Consider the following 20918-nt stretch of genomic DNA (forward strand, 5'->3'; position numbering starts at 1 on the left):
CAGGCCTAGAAATAATATTGATAGATAGATAAAGCATTTATCAGGTGCTTACAGTGTGCCAGACATTGTGATCATTTTTTAAAATCTGATATCAAGGGGGCAGCTGGGTGACTCAGTGGATTAAGAGCCAGACCCAGAGATGGGAGATCCTGGGGTCAAATCTGACCTCAGACACTTCCTAACTGTGTCACCCTGACCAAGTCACTTAACCCCCACTGCCTAGCTGTTACCGCTCTTCTGCCTTGAAACCAATACACAGTATTGATTTTAAGACGTATGGTTAAGATATTTTTAGGTAATTAAGGCAAATTAAATCTAAGTAAATTAAGGTAAAATAAAATTAAGGTAAATTTTTTAATTGGATATCAAAATATTCAGTAACAAAGAACTAGAAACATCCCTTTTGATGAAGGAACAGCTAAACAAATTATGATGAATTCAATGGATATTACAGTGCTATGAGAAATGATAAATACTGCAGCAGCCAAGTGGCTCAATATACAGAGGCAGGCATGGAGAAAGGAGATCCTGGGTTTGAATTCAGCCCAAGACACTTCTTAGCTGTGTGATCTTGTATAAGCAAGTCACTTAACCCTAATTGCCTAGCTTTTTCTGCTCTTCTGCCTTGGAAATGATAGTTGATATCCATTCTAAGGCAGAATATATGGGTTAAAAAAAAAGATAAAATGAAGGAAAAGTGTGAAAAATGTCTATAAACTGATGCAAAGTGAAGTAAGGGTAAGAAGGAAAACAATACACAAGATAACTTCAGCAATATAAATGGAACACCACCAAGCAATCAAAGTTAAATGCTGCAATATTATGAGCAAGGTTAACTTCAAAGAGGAGATAGGAAGGGAACCTTCCTCCACATCTTTGCAAAAGTGAGGTATGATGGTTGTATTGCATTGGGGATATCAGATTTTTTCAGTATGTGGGTTAGTTTTGCTGACCTGTTGTTTTTTTCCTTGAAATGTTTTCATTACTGAAAGTTTTGGAAAAGAGTTTGGGGAGGGATGAATATATGAAAATAATTTTAAAAACTAATCAATAAAAATGTATTTTAAAAAAATCTTATCAAGGCCTTAAGACAAAAACAAAACAAAACAGAACAAAAACAAAAACAAAAAAACCAGCAACTGAAAGCAAGCCTGGGCTGGTTTCTTTATCACCATAGTCCCTAGTAGAAATTATAATATAGTGTATTATTTGAAAAAAACAAACAAAACCTTACTACTTTTCTTCTTTCCCTGTTTTTATTCAGACTTACTCTTTCCTGCTTGGCTTTCTCTTTCTCCAAACGATGCATCTCCCACTGTTCCGTCACATACTCCATGAATTTCTGCCCATTCACCAAGAAAGTCTTTGAATGCTCTTGTTCCCACAGGTCAATCTGTGCTTTCAACTCCTCTTCCAACTGGGGCCAAAATAAAGAGACTAACTCTGACACAATGAAAATTCCAGAGGCCTTTGTCAGGCGCTTCCCTGGGGTATCTCTAGCAGGAACATGGAACTCATAGCAAAGGATGGCCCTGTCAGTGACTGGACCGTTCAGACCCTAAACTTAAAGACCTGATTCATCCATAACACATTTCAAAGGAATGAAAACCCACAACCCTTCACTTTTTCTGAAAAGTTCCCAGCATGGACCGTCAACGTGGGAACTTTTTAGCAATTGAAATAAACTTTGAGGTTTAAAAAGTAGCTAGAAATAGACATGCTAATCCAAGGATCTTGGGAGCATAGATTTAAAAAAAAAAAAGAGGGATTAGGGATCTTTGGAGCTAAAGATCCCATCTTAATATCTCCCTCCCAAAGATGTACACAACTCTTTTTGATATATGCATAATTTCACAATTAATATTTTGTAGAGGAAAATGTCACCATGTTCAAAACTTATTGGTTTTGGAATGTCTGTACCCAAATCAAATCTCTCTCCACTGAAGTCCATCTTCCACTCATCTATCAAAGTTTTCCTTAAATTTGATTCTATATCACTCTCTATTATTCAAATGACTATTAACTACAAAATAAAATGTAAAATCCTGTTTGGCTTTTTAAGTCCTTCCTTCCTTTTGAATCTTTTTATGTCTTATTCCCCTCCATGCATTTTATGATCCAGCAACACTTGCTGGTGTCACATAAAACATTCTGGCTTACAACTATGCATATCCACTGGTCGTGCTCGGTTTCCTGGAATGCTCTTCTTCCCTATCTCACTTCATGGCTTTGCTGGCTTTCTTCAAGTTTTAGTTAAAATACCAGCTTTTGCAAAAAGCCTTTTCTCTCTGGTCCTCCTTAATGCTCATGTTCTGCCCTCTGAAATCACAGATCTCATTTGCACACGACTGTTTGCATATGGTCTCCCCCATTAGACTGAGTTCCTCAAGATACAGCCCTTAAATCCAATTGACAACCAGAAGCCTGGATGGAAATTATTTATGTAAATTAGACAAAATAAGTAAACCCAAGGCCCTCACAAAGGTGAGAAGATTCGTCCCTGAGCAAGGCAGAGAAATTCCACCCCAGGCTCCAAACGTTCATCAGCATTAGGTTATTCTAAGGCAGACATTAGTTAAAGAGTATTATTTTCTGGAATTAGGGACCAACCAGCCAAAGACATGACACTACCTTGAGGAAAGTTTTTTGAAGCCTGGCTCTTTGTCTTTCCTCCTTCAGGAGATTTCCACCACGATTTATAAAACGACTTGGATCCGAAGCTTTCCTCTGCAAAGACAATGACACTTCAATTAGAGCCAGTATTCACAGCATAGCAAGAGTTAGTTCCTTGGAAATTCCTTAATCTCTAAGAGGTATACACAGAAGGAACTAAAAAGGAAGTCTGATGTTTCTTCCCCATTCTAAGGCTCACTTATGACAAAAATGAAATCCACTATTAAAAAGAATAAACAAAAAATTGAAAAGCTATTTGGAAGTCTGGCCATCTGACAAACCAGAGAATTAACAGAGATAATGATAAGGGATCCCCCTCTTCTGACTTCTTTGCTTACATTTTTTTGACTGCTCAGGCCTGGAATGCTCTCCTTCCTCACCTCTTAGAATCACTGGCTTCCATCAGAATTCAGTTCAAAAGTCACCTTTTGAACGTGGTCGTCTCTGGTCCCCTGGGCTGCAGATGACTTCCCTACTTCCCAGTTAGTGTGTGTGTATATATACACACACATATATGTGTATGTATAAATATTTGCATGTCTCTCTCACTGAAATGTCATCTCCCTGAGGGCAGAGATAGTTGTGATTTTTTTTTTGAGGGGAGAAATGAATTTTGTCTCTTTGTATCCCCAGATTTTAGCACAGTGCTTCGCACATAGCAAGTGCCTAACAATTACCTGTCTGTCTGGCTCTGATTCAAAACCCAACAAGAGTTGTTACATGTTACTACAGGACCGTGCAACTCATAGCAAAAGATGTCCCTGTCATTGACCAGAAATGTTCGGATGCTAAACTTAAAAGTCCTGGTTCATTCCCAACACTGTGCAAAGGAATGAAAACCCACAACCCTTCACTGTTTCTATGAAGTTCCTATGATGCTACAACAGAGCCTTTTATTTCTTAATCTCATGCAACTAAAAAACACATTGGAACTTGAATTTTTATTGCTTTTTTTTTTTAATCTATGCTTCCAAGGTTGTTTGACTAGCATTTCTATCTTCAGCCACATTTTATTTGAGATTTCTCTCTACATTAAAGCTATACTACCTGCAAAAGACTCCAAATAGATCCCAACCGTAAACTGATACTCAGGCAGTTTTATGAGATGTCACTGGGAGGGGAAAAAAAAGCAATTTAGGAAAACTGGGAATCTTGGGTGGCAAAGTATCATAAGAAAATTTTTCTGGCTAATATTACTGCCATTTGCTTCAAGACAGCAAAATATGTAGCTAGTTAGGATGCAAAAATCAAAACTGAGACATCTAACTATAGCTCCAGCCATTAACTTGCTAGCAATAAAAGAATGTCTGGCCCAAGCTTTATTACCTCTATTTACCCGAGATTAGCACATCCTGTAGCTAAATATGACTCCAGTGTTAATGGTTAGTCTGCAAATTCCAACCATATTCCCTAGTGTTTACTGACTTATTTAATCTAACATAAATCTCCTTCTGCTACCTATTCTTTGACATATAGATCTTTCCCCTCCCTTTCTACCTTCTACAAAATTCCATTGTGTTCATCCTGCCTATATAAGACTACATAGGGATTATGTAGAACTGAGACTGTTGTAAGGATACAGGATTAGTTCTTTACTGCAAAGCAGGAGAAGGAAGTCCTACAAGGCAGGAGCAGGAGGTCCTTCAGGGCAGGAAGGTTCCAGAACGTTGGGGAGGGAGAGGCTGTTGCTTTTCCTAACAGTGAAGGAAGCAGGAGGTTGAGGATTTTCTACTCTTCTAGGATGGACCTAGTGAGATAGTTATACTCTCTTCCTGTGGCTTTCTTTTGGTCTAACCTGGTCCTGTGAAACCTGTGTAGGCTGAGATAGTTCTGCAATAGCTGCTGACACCATCTGTCAGCGAGATCTCCCTTTTGGCTCTTGTTCCTGTAACCAAGTCTTCCCAAATTTATAATGGGGGGGGGAGGAGAGGGGGGTAATTTAATTGTTGTAGTTAGCGACATTTGTAAGTAGTGAAAATTATTAGATAGTGGAGTTTAGCCATTTGGTTTTGGGTTTAGAAAAAGATCTTCCCAATTCCCTTCCCTTTTCCCCCTTACCTTAAAATAAACTGTTATTTTGTTATAATTATAGGTTTTACCCATTATTTTACTATACCCAATTCAAGACCTAAATAAGGTTGCCAAAACTGTTGCTCAGGACCTATTCTATCAGTGAACCCCTGAACAATATTTATATCCCGGGTTTCGGAGATCTTGTACAGCCAAAGCTATACAACTATGCCCAGGGCAGTTTGACATCCCCGACGCCTCAGAGGCAGAAAGATCTGGAATCCTGTCACATACTGGCTGGGTGATTGTGGACAATGAACGTGACCTCTCATTGCCCAATTCTCTAAACCTATATGTTGCAGAGAAGTTGGCCTGCTTTCTTGAAAGGAATTTCTTCATCTCATTCCCCATCTCTATTTCCTGGGCTGCCTTTCCCCCCTGCCTTCTTCTCATCCTGGAAATACCTCAAACTCCAAGAAAAGTTTCCAATTTTCTTCCCACTTCTGGATGCCTTCAAAGAGCTCCCTGTGCACCTCGTAGTAATGTTTCAACTGCACCACCTCGGTATCATGGAGCTGGAGCAAGGTCTCCGTGTAGTCTTCTGCATGGTCATGGCAGTCAGGATCCAACAGAAAGGGAGGGGGAGAAAGCCCAAACTTGTCTCCATTAACATTTTAATGCCTTTACATACCCATCACCCCATTTTCCCTGTAATCTTCTCACTTTTCCAATGAGAAAGAATACATTCTCAATTTTCATACATATTTACTTCTAGTAACCCTTTAACATCTCTAAAGATGGGGCAGCTGGGTAGCTCAGTGGATTGGGAGCCAGGCCTAGAGAGGGGAGGTCCTGGGTTCACATCTGACCTCAGACACTTCCCAGCTGTGTGACCCTGGGCAAGTCACTTGACCCCCACTGCCTAGCCCTTACCACTCTTCTGCCTTGGAACCAACACAGTATGGATTCCAAGACAGAAGGTAAGGGTTTAAAAAAAAAAAAGGATCTCTATAAAGATAAGCTACTCATTTTTCATATAAAATTTGGATTTTTGTTCATTTTTTAAAGTAAAATCTTTTAAGACTATGGTTAAATTCACATTAATTGTTCACTTATTTTCTCATATTTGGCTTCTTATGGGACAAAAAGATAGAAAAACCCAGAAAGGCATGAGGAAAAAGCAGTGATAGATACAGGAGGCATACATATTTTAATGAAGTAACACCACCATCAGCCCAGGGAGTAGACTGCCACTAATGACCTTAAAGTCATGCTGTATTTCTGTAACTATGGACATTAATGAGGGTGTCATCCCTGGCGCTTTTCTAGCAATTGTACAAAATTTTGCTGAACCCCAGATTTTGCACACCGACTCAATGCATCTTTTGCATCTACCCCATTCTCTCCACCCTCGTTCAGGCTCCTCTCACCTCCTGAATGAAATATTCTATTAGCTTCATATCTGGTATCCCTGCTAGCAGCCTCTTCCCTTTCCCAATCTATCTTTCAGTCAGCTGCCAAAATAATCTTCCTAATGCACAGTTCTGGGGCTACCCGGCCAATGCCTCCAAGCCTCCTCTAGTTCTCTGTTGAAGATAAAACAAGCTCTTTAACCTAGGATTTGAGGGCTTCCTCATTTTGGCTCCAACCTACTTTTTTATCCTCATTACATATTATTTCCCTTAATGAATCTTACAGTCCAAATAAATTTGATTTTTAGATAATCTTCAGGCCTGAACTCACACCCCTGTACATTGGTATAGGTTGTTTCTCATCACTGAAATGCATTTTCTTCCTCATTTCTACCTACTGAAATGCTTTTCTTCTGTCAAGGTTTAGAACAGCTGCCCGATCTTTCACGAAATCATCCCTGATTCCCCAGCTAACAGTGTTGTTCTGTCCTCTCCTTAAGTATTCCTAGATCCTTTCTGATTTCTACTTTTACCTATCATAACGTACAGAGCACTGGACTTGTCAGAAAGACCTGAAATTAAATCCTACCCACAAGACTTACTAGTGTGCAGATGGAAAATCTGTAACACCTGAGCTACATTCCCAGCATCCTTTTAAGTTACATCCTTGTTTTACATATGGATGCTTAGGAGATAAATTTGGCTAAAACCCACGCTGTGGGACTCTTTTTTTGGAGCTTGTGCTTTTGGTCAAGTGCTGCAGGTTTGAGTCTTTGGCTTGCTTTACTCGCTTGACTGAAAGAACCTTTTTTCTTTTCCCTCTCTTTTGATTTAGTATTAAAAATCCTATATCTTTTTAAATACTAGGAGTATTTATTCATTTTTACTCTGTTCAGGGAGGGGTAGTATCTCTGGTATGGAGGGCTTGTTGTGCCCTCCTAGGGCAGCTCTCCAGCCTCTGACCCTCACCTGACACCCAGCTCTCACTTGTGGCTCCCAGTAGCTACTAGCATGCGGCAGCGGCCACACCCCGGGCAACGGCTTCGACAGGCTGGCTAAACCTTGTGAGGGTAGCCATCGGGTCGTCGATCCCTGGTGAACCAGGGCTTTGCTCACCCAGCATGTGAAGACTGCTTTGGCGGAACAGGCGGAAGAAACCAATAAGAGGGTTCAACGGCTGAGAGGGCAACGCAGCAAAGCACTGTGGAGTGCTTAGGGCATGTTAGAGCACAAAGGACAACACGGCCATCCAATGCAGCTAAGGAAGTCTCCAGGTGTAATGATTTTTCGTGCCCCTGGACCCAGGCTTCCAATGCCGAGAGAGTGGGATTGTCTCTGTGCATCGCCTTTTCCACTTAAATCTCTTTCACGCACAAGTATCTTTGTGCACACTCATCTATCCTAACCCCATCCACCCTCTTCAAGACCTGCGGCGATGGGGGAGTGGTGACACAACAGGTGGAGGTGACCACTGGCAGTTGTAGTCACGATCCTGCATGTAGGCCACCCACGGACCAGGGGTCCCTGTAGGGCAGCAGAGAAGTTCGGCAGCATCCTGGGCGACTGAGCAGCCCTCTCTAGGACAGCACTGCTCACCCTAATCAAGGGAGGGGACTAGAAATGGTGTCCCAAACATTGCCTGCCCTACAAACACCCGGTCAGCACACCGCGGCTGGCAGGTCATCCCTTTAAGCGGTCAAAATCAAAAGAAACAAAATACAAAGAAACTCCTACTAGGAGCATGGAACATCAGGACATTACTTGACAGAGAGAATACCCCAAGACCTGAGAGAAGAACAGCTCTAATCGGTAAAGAACTGGCGCGATATAACATCAACATCGCAGCCTTAAGCAAAACACGCTTACCAGAAGAGGGATCACTCAGCGAACCCACCACTGGATACACCTTCTTCTGGAAAGGTAGAGCCACAAATGAAGACAGAATCCACGGTGTTGGCCTGGCTATCAAGACCAGTTTGCTCAAACAGCTGCCAGACTTGCCTGTGGGCATCAGCGAGAGGCTCATGAAGATCCGTTTGCCTCTCAGCAAAGACCGGTATGCCACAATCATCAGCGCATATGCCCCAACACTGACCAGCACAGAGGAGACCATCGAGCAGTTCTACTCTGACCTGAGTGCCGTCCTGCACTCAGTGCCCACAAATGACAAGCTGATACTACTTCAACGCCTGTGTTGGCCAGGACCACAAAAGATGGAAAGATGGAAAGGAGTGCTCGGCAAACACGGCGTGGGCAAAATGAACAACAACGGCCTACTGCTACTCAGCAAATGCTCAGAGTTCAAACTCACCATCACGAATACTGTGTTCAGAATGGCGAACAAATATAAAACAATGTGGATGTACCCACGATCAAAACAGTGGCATCTCATTGACTACATCATTGTAAGCCGGTGAGACATCCAGGATGTACAGATCACCAGAGCCATGAGAGGAGCTGAATGCTAGACAGACCGATTGGTTAGAACGACTCTTCAAATGCTCATTGCGCCTCAACATCCAAAACGCGCCCAGACAGTTCGCGCATTTTACAACGTGAGTCGTCTTAGAGATCCATCTTATTTGCAAACATTCCAGTCATGCCTGGACGACAAGCTGTTTGTCAAGGGACCACTCACTGGAAGCTCAACCAAGAAATGGAACCAGTTCAGAGACGCAGTGAAGGAAACATCAAAGGCAGTCCTAGGCCCCAAACAACGCAACCACCAGGACTGGGTTCGACGAGAACAACACTGCTATTGAAGACCTATTGAGCAAAAAGAACAAAGCCTTTATGGAGTGGCAAAATAACACAAACTCTGCTCCTAAAAAGGACAGATTCAAGTCTCTCCAAGCCACGGCGCAGTGTGAGATCAGGAATATGCAAGACCAATGGTGGGAAAAAAAGGCAGAAGAAATCCAGCGCTTTGTTGATATGAAAAACTACAAACAATTTTTCAGTGCCCTCAAGATTGTCTATGGGCCATCAAAACCCACCACCACTCCCTTGCTATCTTCTGATGGTGACACTCTCATAAAAGATAAAAAAGGCATCAGCAACAGGTGGAAAGAACATTTCAGTCAGCTTCTCAACCAACCTTCTTCAGTCGACCAAAGCGCCTTTGACCAGATCCCCCAAAACCGCACCATTGAACAACTTGACATCCCTCCTTCAATAGAGGAAGTCCAAAAAGCCATTAAACAAATGAGTGCAGGCAAGGCACCCAGTAAAGACGGGATCCCAACCGAGGTGTACAAGGCCTTAAATGGAAAGATGCTTCAGGCATTCCACATAGTGCTGACCAGCATATGGGAAGAAGACATGCCCCCAGAACTCAGAGATGCCTCCATCATAGCCCTATACAAGAACAAAGGTGCACGAGCTGCCTGTGACAACTACAGAGGCATCTCACTACTCTCCACTGCTGGAAAGATCCTCGCCCGTGTTATACTCAATAGACTCCTGTCATCTGTTTCAGAGCAGAACCTGCCTGAATCACAATGTGGCTTCCGACCAGATTGCAGCACCATCGACATGGTCTTCACGGTGAGGCAAATGCAGGAAAAATGCCTTGAGCAGAACCTGAATCTCTACATTGTCTTCACAGACCTGACGAAGACATTCAACACAGCGAACAAGGATGCATTGTGGGTGATCCTTAGCAAGCTCGGTTGCCCGGCAAAATTCATCAAACTCCAATGGCATGAAACAAGGCTGTGTCCTTGCTCTGGTGCTATTCAACCTATACTTCACCCAAGTATTAAGACATGCTGTGATGGATCTAGACCTGGGCGTCTACATCAAATACCGACTGGATGGCTCACTATTCGACCTTTGCCGCCTGACTGCAAAAACAAAGACAACAGAGAGACTCATCCTGGAAGCTCTCTTTGCAGATGACTGTGCTCTCATGGCCCACCAAGAAAACCATCTCCAAACCATTGTGGACAGGTTCTCCACTGCAACAAAACTGTTTGGCCTGACTATCAGCCTCAGCAAAACAGAGGTGCTGTTCCAACCTGCACCAGGGAGGCCAACGAACCAGCCGTGCATTACAATCGACGGCACGCAGCTTTCTAACGTCAACACTTTCAAGTACCTGGGCAGCACCATCGCCAATGACGGGTCCCTAGACCACGAGATCAATGCCAGGATCCAAAAGGCCAGCCAGGCACTCGGGCGGCTGTGCTCCAAAGTCCTCCAACACAGCGGTGTAAGCACTGCGACGAAGCTCAAAGTGTATAATGCAGTGGTCCTCAGCTAGCTCCTGTACGGTTGTGAGACATGGACACTGTACCGGAAGCACATGAAGCAGTTGGAGCAATTCCACCAACGCTCCCTCTGGTCAATCATGAGGATCCGATGACAGGACCGAATCACCAACCAGGAAGTCCTCGACAGAGCCAGCTCCACCAGCATCGAAGTCCTGGTCCTCAAAGCCCAGCTACGATGGTCTGGACACGTCATCCGCATGGACCCACAGCGAATACCAAGACAGGCATTCTATGGTGAACTGTCAGCTGGACTCAGGAAACAAGGCCGACCAAAGAAAAGATTCAAGGATCAGCTAAAGTCCAACTTGAAGTGGGCTGGCATTACACCAAAGCAACTAGAACTCGCTGCCTCTGTCAGAAGCAGCTGGTGAATCCACATCAACCATGCCGCCACCACCTTTGAAGATGAGTGACGTCGACGTCTTGCCGTTGCGCGTGAACGCCAACACCAGGCCACAACCGCACCTCCCGTAACAACTGGCGTCCCAGGCCCCATGTACCACACACTGTGCGCCTCAGCCTTTGGACTCCAAAGCCACACGAGGGTACATCGTAGATGAAACTGCACAAAGACAATAGTCATTCTCGATCACCGAGAGACTACCACTACTCCCACACTATGTATCCCGAAGTTAGTCACTTAAGCTCTCTCAGTCTGTTTTCTCATCTGTAAAATGAGGATAATGTAATACAATCGACCTCACAGGGTTATATGACATAACATACATAGAGGGATTTGCAATCTTTAAAGCCTTATATAAATGCTAGCTATTATGAATACTATTTCCTTATCAACATCTATGACATACTCCTAGACAGACAAGCAGGTAGTAATACCATGGCTATAATTTCCCCCTGGAAAACCAATCCAGTCAGCTCCAACTATGATCAACCTAACTGACTCTCAAAACTACATTCAATGGCCTTCCAATATTTATTAGCACCAATTCTACGCCAGGAAAGATGCCAGGCACTGGGAAGGAAAAAGTCTCTTCTTTCAAACAATTTACATTCTTCTGGAGGGAAGCCCAGCTCGAATCCGAATCCCAAATCCACAATTGCCTCCTGGGGCATCTCCACTTCAATGTCCTGCCACTGATTTAGGACATTCAGAACTGAGCATCTTTCCTACTAAAATTAAGCCTCTCACTCCCAATTTTTCCCCCTATTTCTATCAATGATATCACGTAGGCTTAAGACTTCAAAGCCATTTTTCTCTCTTCTCTCAGTTGTCAAATCCTACTAATTCTTCCTCTAAAATGTTTCTTGTAGCTATCACTTCCTTTCTATTTCTATTGCCACCATCCTAGGCTAACTCCTCTTAAACTTTTTACTAAGCAGTTACTATAATCTAGTAGACCTGCCTCTTTTCACCACTTCCCATCTACCTTATCACCAAATTGTTATAAATAACAATAATAGGGGAGCAACTGAGTGGCTCAGTGGATTGAAAGCCAGGCCTAGAGGCAGGGAGGTCCTGGGTCCAAATGTGGCCTCAGACACTTCCCAGCTGTGTGACCCTGGACAAGTCACTTGACCCCCATTGCCCAGCCCTTACTGCTCTTCTGCCTTGGAACCAATACACAGTATTGATTCCAAGATGGAAGGTAAAGGTTTAAAAAAAGAAAATAGCTACTAGGTCTTCTAAGCCATATAAACAATAAGATGGGAGAGTAGTTTTCTCTGATTTCCCATGATCTCTTAAAAATCCAAAACAGAAATTATGTACCAAAGAGAAAGCAACTTTCATTGTTTTCATGATCTAAGATGCTCAGAATGAAAAAAAAAAAGTGGGGTTTTTTTGTACTTTAATTTATTTAGAATATTTTCTCATAGATACATGATTCCTGTTCTTTCCCTCCCCTTTTTCCTCCCCTCCCCCCAGCTGATGAGCAATTCCACTGGGTTATATATGTATCATTATTCAAAACCTATTTCCATATAATTAATATTTGCAATAAAGTGATCATCTAAAATAAAAAATCCCCAGTCATATACCACATGATCGATCATATGTTTCAAAAAAAGTTTTTAAAAATCCCCCCAAAACCCAGGAACTAATGCTCTGAGCCCACTTAGCACCCCTCTCTTGCCTCCCATGGGATCAGCAGTGAGGCGGCACTTGACATGTCGAAATCCACCCCAGCACCCCGGTCCCCACTCCCTCGTTCCAGGGCTGTAGGAGCCCCAGCTCCAGGCTGCAGAAGTTTTCCTGGACTTTGACTATCAGCTTGTCCTCTGCCCTTCAACAGTAAAAGCCTGCTGGGGCTACCACCCAGAAGCACCAGGGCTGCAAAGCTCTGAGTTTCTGGTGCCAGCCAGGCCAGAGAACTTGGGAACAGAGAAAGTGGGCCAGGTCACCAGGACCCATCACTGTCTTAGTGGGGAGCTGGGCAGGAATCTGCAATAAGTCTGAGGGAAAGGTCACAGCGTCCAGTTGGAGCTACTTCTGCCCACCCAAAAGTCACTTTGGCAGAGGCTGGTGAGCTTAGCTATCCCATGCTCTTTGTGGGAGGAGACTACCACGTCTTGAGATCCCGTCCCCAAGGAAACCACAATTGGAGGACAGTCTGGAGCGGACAATAAGGAAAATAAGGGGAGAAAAAGGCTGATGGTACCAAAGATTTCAGGAAGAAAAAAACTCAAAAACCTCATAGATCAACAGATAAATCAGTAGAAATAACAATGGAAGGAAATAGGGCCGCTGGACCTAGTAAACAAAATCAGGAACCTAGGAATACTGAGGAATGACTAAAAATGAATCGACGCAATGATTCAAGAGGACCATGTGGAATTTGAGGAGACCGTGGGACTACAAGATGCTGTTCCCCAGTGGCTTAAAAGAGAAAGGAAAATGAGGAGAGCAGAATGTATGGCTTGCAGAACAAAGATAATTCACGGAAAAAACCTGAACCCACAATATCAAGTCTTACCAAAGGAACAAGAGAGAACAATAGACTGGGGATTTAAATACAGAGAACTGAAGGAGAACAAAAAGCAGCAAAAACAATAGCATTTAAAGAAAATATGCTTATTATGCAAATAAAACATACTGAATATCTTTGAAGATAGGCTACATGAAGACAATTTAAGCATTATAGGTCTCCCAGAAGAACACAACAGGACAAAAGACACCATAATGAAGGAAATAATAGAGGAGAACTACACAGAACTTCTAAACGTAGAAAATGAAATCCAATTAAAAGAATTCACAGATCACACCTCCAGGAAAAAAACCCAAACCTACAAACTCCAAGACACTGTGGTTAAATTTAATAATTCAATTCAGAAACAAGTTCTGCAAGTCTTCAGAAGAAAGACCTCCAAATACAGAGGAAGGAACATTCAAATAATGTAAGACAATTATTCTGCATCCACTAGGAGGAAGGAATGTATTATTTCAAAGAACAAAAGGAGCTCAAGATGCCGCCCAGATCCAAGTTTCACTATACAGGACAAAATTCTCTCCCTCTGTCTCCATATGTCTCTATCTCCATCTCCAACTACAAATGTGCTTCAGAGCTTTGGCCTTGGCCCTATTACCATTCATAGAAGGTATGATTATAAAAAAAATCTAGAGATGGTACTAATATGAAAGGGTGACTAATATTAACATATCTAATATGATAGATGAAAGAATCAAGATTTAAAATACTCTCAAAGAGCCTTAGACACTTCCCGGCTGTGTGACCCTGGGCAAGTCACTTAATTCCCATTACCACTCTTCTACCTTGGAGCCAATACACAGTATTGATTCCAAGAAGGAAGGTAAGGGTCTTAAAAAAAATAAAATAAAATAAAATAAAATAAAATACTCTCAAAGAAACAATGACTTTGGATTTAAACCAAGAAGGTAAAACTGTAAAGTGAGAAATGTGAAGACTTATATTTCATGTTCAAAAAAGACCAACAAAAAATTACAGGATGATAAAACTTGGCTTTCAAGAAAGGGAAGAGGGTGGGGGCAGTTGAGTGGCTCAGTGGATTGAAAACCAGGCTTAGAGATAAGAGGTCCTAATTTCAAATGTGGCCTCAGACACTTTCCAGCTGTGTGACCTGGGCAAGTCACTTAACCCCCATGGCCTAGCCCTTACCACTCTTCTGCCTTGGAATAAATACAAAGTATTGATTCTAAGGTGGAAGGTAAGGCTTGTATAGTTAGAAATTCTTGAACCCTAAGACTACATTACCCAAAATTCCTTTCTGTATTACCTAGAATCCTTTTCCCTTTGTCCTCGTTTGTGTCTTCTCCTATTGGTTATAGGTTCTGTAGCTCCTCCCTCTCACTCTTTTTCTTTTCACTAGAGGGCTGGATGGTTTAGGTAGTTTTTTTTACTTTAGTTATTAATAAAACTTTTAAAATATAATACTTAGTTATTGAATATTAATTTTAATCATTGCAGGGTTTTAAAAAAGGGAAGAGGGGTCTTTGGAGACCACAAGCTTAATATAAAATATTAAGCAAAGTTTCTTGAGTCCAGGGACTATGTCTTTTATGTTTTGTCTCTCCTAAAAAAGAAATGGAAGGGAAGGGAAAGGAATAAAACAGGATAATACAAACACAGGTTTATCTAAAGGGCTGCATCGACATCTCTCATACCAACCATCATAGTAGGGGGTAAAGGCGTCTCTCTGCTCCTGGCTGTAGAAGCACTTTCCCCAATACAGAGCCAGCTCTTTTCGGATTGGTTCAATCACTTTTTTCAGGTTCTGAATCCGTAGCTTTTCCAACCGATCTACTTCTGATTGAAGCTGCCAAAAGGGGAAAGAAGCATCCAAAAGGGTTTATTCTTCTTCTCTGGGACATCTAAACATTCACTTGAGCTCTGCTACATTTTTTTTCTCCCTTTAATGGGCTAGACAGAGCCCTAGTTTAAGGTACTCAGAAAAAATCTTCTTTCCTATAGGATGCGTTTGCTGGACATCAGTTTATTGACCAATGGGCAGAGTGCACAGTAATGGAACATTGGTTCATATTTCTAAATATTAATGACTTAAACCTCTTTCCACAATGGCTTTCAAAAGTAAAGCCATAGAAAAGGAACTCCCACCACCAAAAGATGTCTTGCAAACTGGAATTAAGGAACCAGGACTATTTAAAATAGCTTTCATTGGAAAGATGTTTAATAAAAAGCAACTGTTATAGACTCCAACTGCAGGCCCAATCAATCAATATAAAAACATTTGTTAAGTACCTACTTGTGCCAGGTATCATACCAAAGACAAAAAGAAACAGTCTCTGCCTTCAAGAAGCTTATATTCTATCATGGGAAATAGCATGTATGTAATCATATACAAAATAACCAGAACGTAAAGAGGGTAGCGTCAATACCCTAGTAGGTGGGGGAAATCAGGGAAGATTTCAAGTAGAAGGGAACACTGGAGTCAAATTTCAATGGAAACTAGGGAGGAGAGGTGGGAGGGCATCCCAGGCATGGAATAAAGCAAGTTTGAAGGTGTGTCCCAAGAGCCAAAAGCCACTGACTTCCCAGCCAGTGATATTAATGCCTACTGTGTTTCCTTACTGCTTTTCTCCTCTTGGCCACTGATCTAGTCATGAGTGTAGCCAGGGCTTTTCTCTCCTCATAAGGAACTTGCAAGATGTCCCAGAGCTTTTGGATTTGAAAATGTAGTTCTTCACACACAATCTCATTCTCAGTTCTCAGCGTCTCTAACTGCCGTTTAAAAAAAAAAAGAAAGAAAGAATGGAATAAAATTTAAAAAAAGGCTATTTCACAGCAAGTCATTCGCCTTCCCAAAGAAGATGCTTCAAACACAACTGCTTGGAAGGAGAGGAGAATAAAATGAATCTTTGCATTAAAACTGGAAGTTGTGTTTTTATTTACAATATCCAGAAATCATCATTTTGGGGGGATGCCATAGTATAGAATCTCAGCATCACAGACCTGAAACTCTTACCACACTAGATTAAGGAAATCAATCAAATCATTAAACATTTATAAAGCACCCTATGATGTGTCAGGCCCCAAGGATACAAAAGAAGGCAAAAGATGGTTACTGCCTTCAAGAAGCTCCCAATCTAGCTTATAAGTATCTATACACTCTAAGGAAGGAAATGCAAATTACATATGTGTGTATATATGTATATACACACGTATATGTATATATATATTCTATCAGGGGAAATAGCATGTATGTAATCATATACAAAATAACCAGAACGTAATGAGGGTAGCATGAAATACCCTAGTAGCTGGGGGAAATCAGGGAAGATTTCAGGTAGAAGGTACACTTGAGTCAAATTTCAAAGAAACTAGGGAGAAGCCTCCTAATATATATACCCTCCTAACTTGACTGTCACACAGCTGCTATCTACCTGCCATATTATTAAAGTCATTCATTCATTTAGACATCTGCTGTTTGTAGACCTGAATTCAAAACTTGAGATTTGCAGTACTATCTCCCATTTTTCCTTCCCAGCATGTGCAAACAACATTTCCTCCCCCATTGGAGATGGGAGATAAAGAGAGCAGATGTGTTTTTAAAGGATACTGAAGCACTCTCAAGGCTTTGACTAGTATCCCAACTCACAGAATAGGATCATCGCAAAGTCCCAATCCTGGCACTCCCTCAGTAACAGACTAGCCTTCCAGATAAGACTCTGGGGCAGGATCTCCATACCTGATGTAGCAGGTCATGCAAAGCTGCAAGTTTTTCCAGTGACAAATCAGAGATATCTTCATCTTCACATAATATATCTTTCTCAAAACTGCTGTCTGGAGTATAATTTAACTCTTCTGTAAGGAAAAGTATCTGTCTCTTTGCTCTGCCAAATTCCTCCTGTCTGAATGCCTAGAAAAGTAAATGAATTATGTGTGTGTCCCCATCAGCATTGAGCCAAATTCTCTATTAGAAAGGGTGCTCCATGCATTAAGTTTCTACTCTGATACCTCAACCCGACATGGAGATAACCCTGGTGAAAGCTATGGCACCAGGGAGCAAGCCCTGGCAGGTCCTCGAAAGTTGAAAAGGTCTCAAATATGGTCCTGGCCAACGAACCGCACACATCTACTTTGAAGACGCTACCTGCCGAGGGGGGCTTATCCCCAGGACCACCAGGTGATACGCTTTTCAACCAAAGCAACTTTTTTTTAAACCCTTACCTTCTATCTTAGAATCAATACTGTGTATTGGCTCCAAGGCAGAAGAGTGGCAAGGGCTAGGCAATGGGGGTCAAGTGACTTGCCCAGGGTCACACAGCTAGAAAGTGTCTGAAGCCAAATTTGAACCCAGGACCTCCTGTCTAAGCCTGGTTCTCAATCCACTGAGACACCCAGCTCCCCCCCCCCCCAAAGCAACCTAAACAATTTTCCAATTACATGTAATAATAATTTTCAACACAGCAACTCTTTAAGAAAGACTGTGTGGTATGGTGAAAAGAGCACCAGGAATGGTCAAATCCTATCTCTGATGCTTCCTGTGTGACCATGGGCAAGTTGCTTAATTCTTTGAGCCTCTATTTCTTCAGCTGCAAAATGGAGGTGATGACGACAGCACCCCCGTGGCAGGGCTGTTCTGATGACCTTCCGTTACTGCTGCCCACGACGACGACCAACGAAGACAACAGGGACGACGAGGAGGATTACCAACCACTAAAGATGCTCAGAGAGGCTGCGGTCTGGGTTGGGGAAGGCTCTCCTGCTGACTCTAATACAGACCCGGAGCTGCTTACCTCTGTTTCAGCCAGAGTGGCCAGGTAGCCTCGGAACTGGTCCAGCTCCTCGAGGCTGGGCACAGAGTCCCACTCCATGCTATAGGGGGGCGTGTGGAAGAGCTCACAGAAGGCCCGGTCTTGCTCTTGAAGCCTCCTCAGCTCCTGCATCCTTGCCACCTTCTGCTTTGATCGGACTTCCAGCTGGAGGCGCAGGTCATTCTCCAGCTGCACAATGGTGATGCCCTCCTCCTCCTGTGTGGATGAAAGCCTCATCAGGGCATCGCCCTGGCCCTCATGCAGACACACCGGTCCCCTCCTCCTCCCGTACCCGCGCTGCACACACACACTCATTCACACTCCCTCTCCCTCCCCCACACACGCACACTCACACTCATTCACACTCCCTCTCCCACACACACACGCACACTCACACTCATTCACACTCCCTCTCCCTCCCCCACACACACACTCACACTCATTCACACTCCCTCTTCCCCACACACACACACGCACACTCACACTCATTCACACTCCCTCTCCCTCCCACGCACACGCACACGCACACTCACACTCATTCACACTCCCTCTCCCCCACACACACACACACTCACTCTAAACATTTCAGGAAAAGGACAGTCTGAGGACTGGGAAAAGAGTGCACTTAGTTCTGCACTTACCTGAAAACGTTCCACATTTAATTCAAAGCACAGACTGTCTAGCTGCTTCCGATGCAATGCTATGCTTTCCAGAAGCCTCTTCTTATTCGTCTCTTCCTCTGAAATGATGATGTCCAAAAGGCTCTAGAGCACGAGAAGGGAAAATCAGCAATAGGAAGCAGCCACTTCGGATGGGAGGAAACGTGAAAATCCAGGGCTTTAACGAGGGTTGCTCAGGTATCATTTGACATCCCACAGCTAATTTCCAGTAAGATTGTCCTGACCCCCTCTAAGCCAAAATCTGATACTAAATGCTAATTGCTGTGCTCTACTCTCCCCACACTCTCCTGGAATTACTTTGTATTTTTTTTTTAATAAACCCTGTCTGTCTTCAAATCGATTCGAAGTATCAATTCCAAGGCAGAAGAGCGGTGAAGAACAGGCAATTGGGTCAAGTGACTGGCCCAGGGTCACACAACTAGGAATTATCTGGGGCCAAATTTGAACTCAGGACCTCCCGACTCCAGACTTGGCGCTCCCATGCACTGTGTTCCCTAGCTGTCCCACGCATAAGAAGGTATTTAACAAATACCGGCTGAACTGAAATCCACAGCCATCTAAAATGCGATGGTGTGCCTAATATAACTTTTGATACATTCTTTGTCTCAGCTAGTGCCTCCCTCAAAGAGCGGGAATTCTGGACTGTTTTTGTGCCGTGGATTCCTTTGGGTGTTGGGTGATACCTAGGGACCCCTTCTCATTGTCATGCTTTGTTAGATTTAAAATAGTTTTGAGCATTAAATTGTTGTAGATAAGAGAGTGGGAGCAAGGGAAATATATATATATAACAATTATGACCTCTGAAATATGTTTTCTACTGTGTCTTGGGTTTATATAAATATAAGATGGTCGCCAGGGAATATATTCCCAATTTATGAATCTGCCCAAGCCAACTGGGTTTTATAGAGAAATTTAATTTATAATACACTGATTAATCAATAGAAAAAGAGAGAAAGTAAGAAAGGAATAAGAATGAAGGGCCTCAAGCCAATAAGGCCTAGACCTCAGTCCTAAGAGATAAATCAGTCAGTTGGTTTTATCACTCACCCAAGATCTCTCTAGGTAAGGCTTCTCATGCCAACCTCAGGCTCCACCTTCAAGAGAGCCTCCTTTCAAGAAATGTTTCCAGAGAATTCTCCTCCTGACTCCTCCTGAATTCACCTTCCACAGCCTCCTTCAAAACCTCTCCAGGAACTCTCCTCTCAGACTTCCTTCAGAGCAACCTCTCCTCCCCAGACCTCAGACCCCGCTAACTTTAAGCCAACAATCTAAGTTCCCTCCCCTCAGATCTCACATCTACCAATCACTGTCGATGTCTCCCCTGTGCCGATGGTGGCTCTAGCTTAACCCAGGACTGCCCTGAGGTCTGTCCCCTTTGCACATGTCTGTTGAAGGTCATATTCTCAAATAATTAAATCTTGATTTTTGCTGCAGCCCTTCCTAAATCCTGTTACTCTGAGTAGGGTGGAGATTGTAGTTTCCAAGACCTGGTTCTGTCATTCCAAGTATCTCTATTGTATCAATTCTAAAATCAATCATGACTCAAAGAACTTCCTGTTCTATGCTTAAGCATAGGTCAAAGCCCTTTCCATTGTTTAGCAAAAGGTTTCTGTCCTAAAGTAGTCTTAAGTAGGGAGGAGAAGGATCCTCCCATGCCAAGGGGTTTCATATTCCAATAGAGTTCTTATTATCAGTAGGAAATTTTTTCAAGTATGAAATTTCCCAATGGGGAAATTTCCAACATTCATAAGTCTAAGAAATTTTAAGGTTTACAGTTTTTAAATGCACTCAAAAATATACAAGATCACAAAGGAAGCCAATTTTACTGAAATACAATTGTCAACGTATTCAAATAAGTTTTGTGAAATCGGAAGCTCCTGAACAACATCTGCAGGGCCAACGCTATACTCACTTTCACCACTTCGGTCCTCTCTAGCCTCTGGTCTTCTGGAATCCCCACAGATTCGAAGAGATCCTGAAGGAAGTTCAGGGCTTTGTGGAGATACGCCATTGATTCCAGAGCCAGCATCTTGCTGAAGGAAATGAACAGGGATGAAATAAATAAATAACAAGTGGATAGGGCGGCTCAGTGAGCTCGATGGACAGAGACAAGCCTGGAGAAGGGAGGTCCTGGGTTCAAGTCTGACCTCAGACACTT

General features: G+C 42.8%; 1 protein-coding gene across 2 annotated transcripts in view; it reads right to left on the minus strand.

Annotated features, from left to right (window-relative positions):
• The window catches only part of LOC100014544 (protein regulator of cytokinesis 1-like), a 43279-nt gene that overhangs the window by 14764 nt on the left and 7597 nt on the right, over positions 1-20918 (minus strand). The window contains exons 2-10 of one of the 2 annotated variants that reach the window (XM_007479303.3): positions 20673-20793; positions 18722-18844; positions 18063-18296; positions 17012-17182; positions 15895-16044; positions 14974-15121; positions 5148-5284; positions 2632-2727; positions 1271-1417 (exon numbers count right to left, since the gene is read on the minus strand). In XM_007479303.3, the coding sequence (XP_007479365.2) occupies positions 1271-1417; positions 2632-2727; positions 5148-5284; positions 14974-15121; positions 15895-16044; positions 17012-17182; positions 18063-18296; positions 18722-18844; positions 20673-20793 (1327 nt within the window). The remainder of the gene's footprint in view (positions 1-1270; positions 1418-2631; positions 2728-5147; positions 5285-14973; positions 15122-15894; positions 16045-17011; positions 17183-18062; positions 18297-18721; positions 18845-20672; positions 20794-20918) is intronic. The other variant, XM_056806209.1, reaches the window with a different exon arrangement.

Source organism: Monodelphis domestica, chromosome 1 (genome assembly GCF_027887165.1).
Source record: "Monodelphis domestica isolate mMonDom1 chromosome 1, mMonDom1.pri, whole genome shotgun sequence".
Taxonomy (NCBI): domain Eukaryota; kingdom Metazoa; phylum Chordata; class Mammalia; order Didelphimorphia; family Didelphidae; genus Monodelphis; species Monodelphis domestica.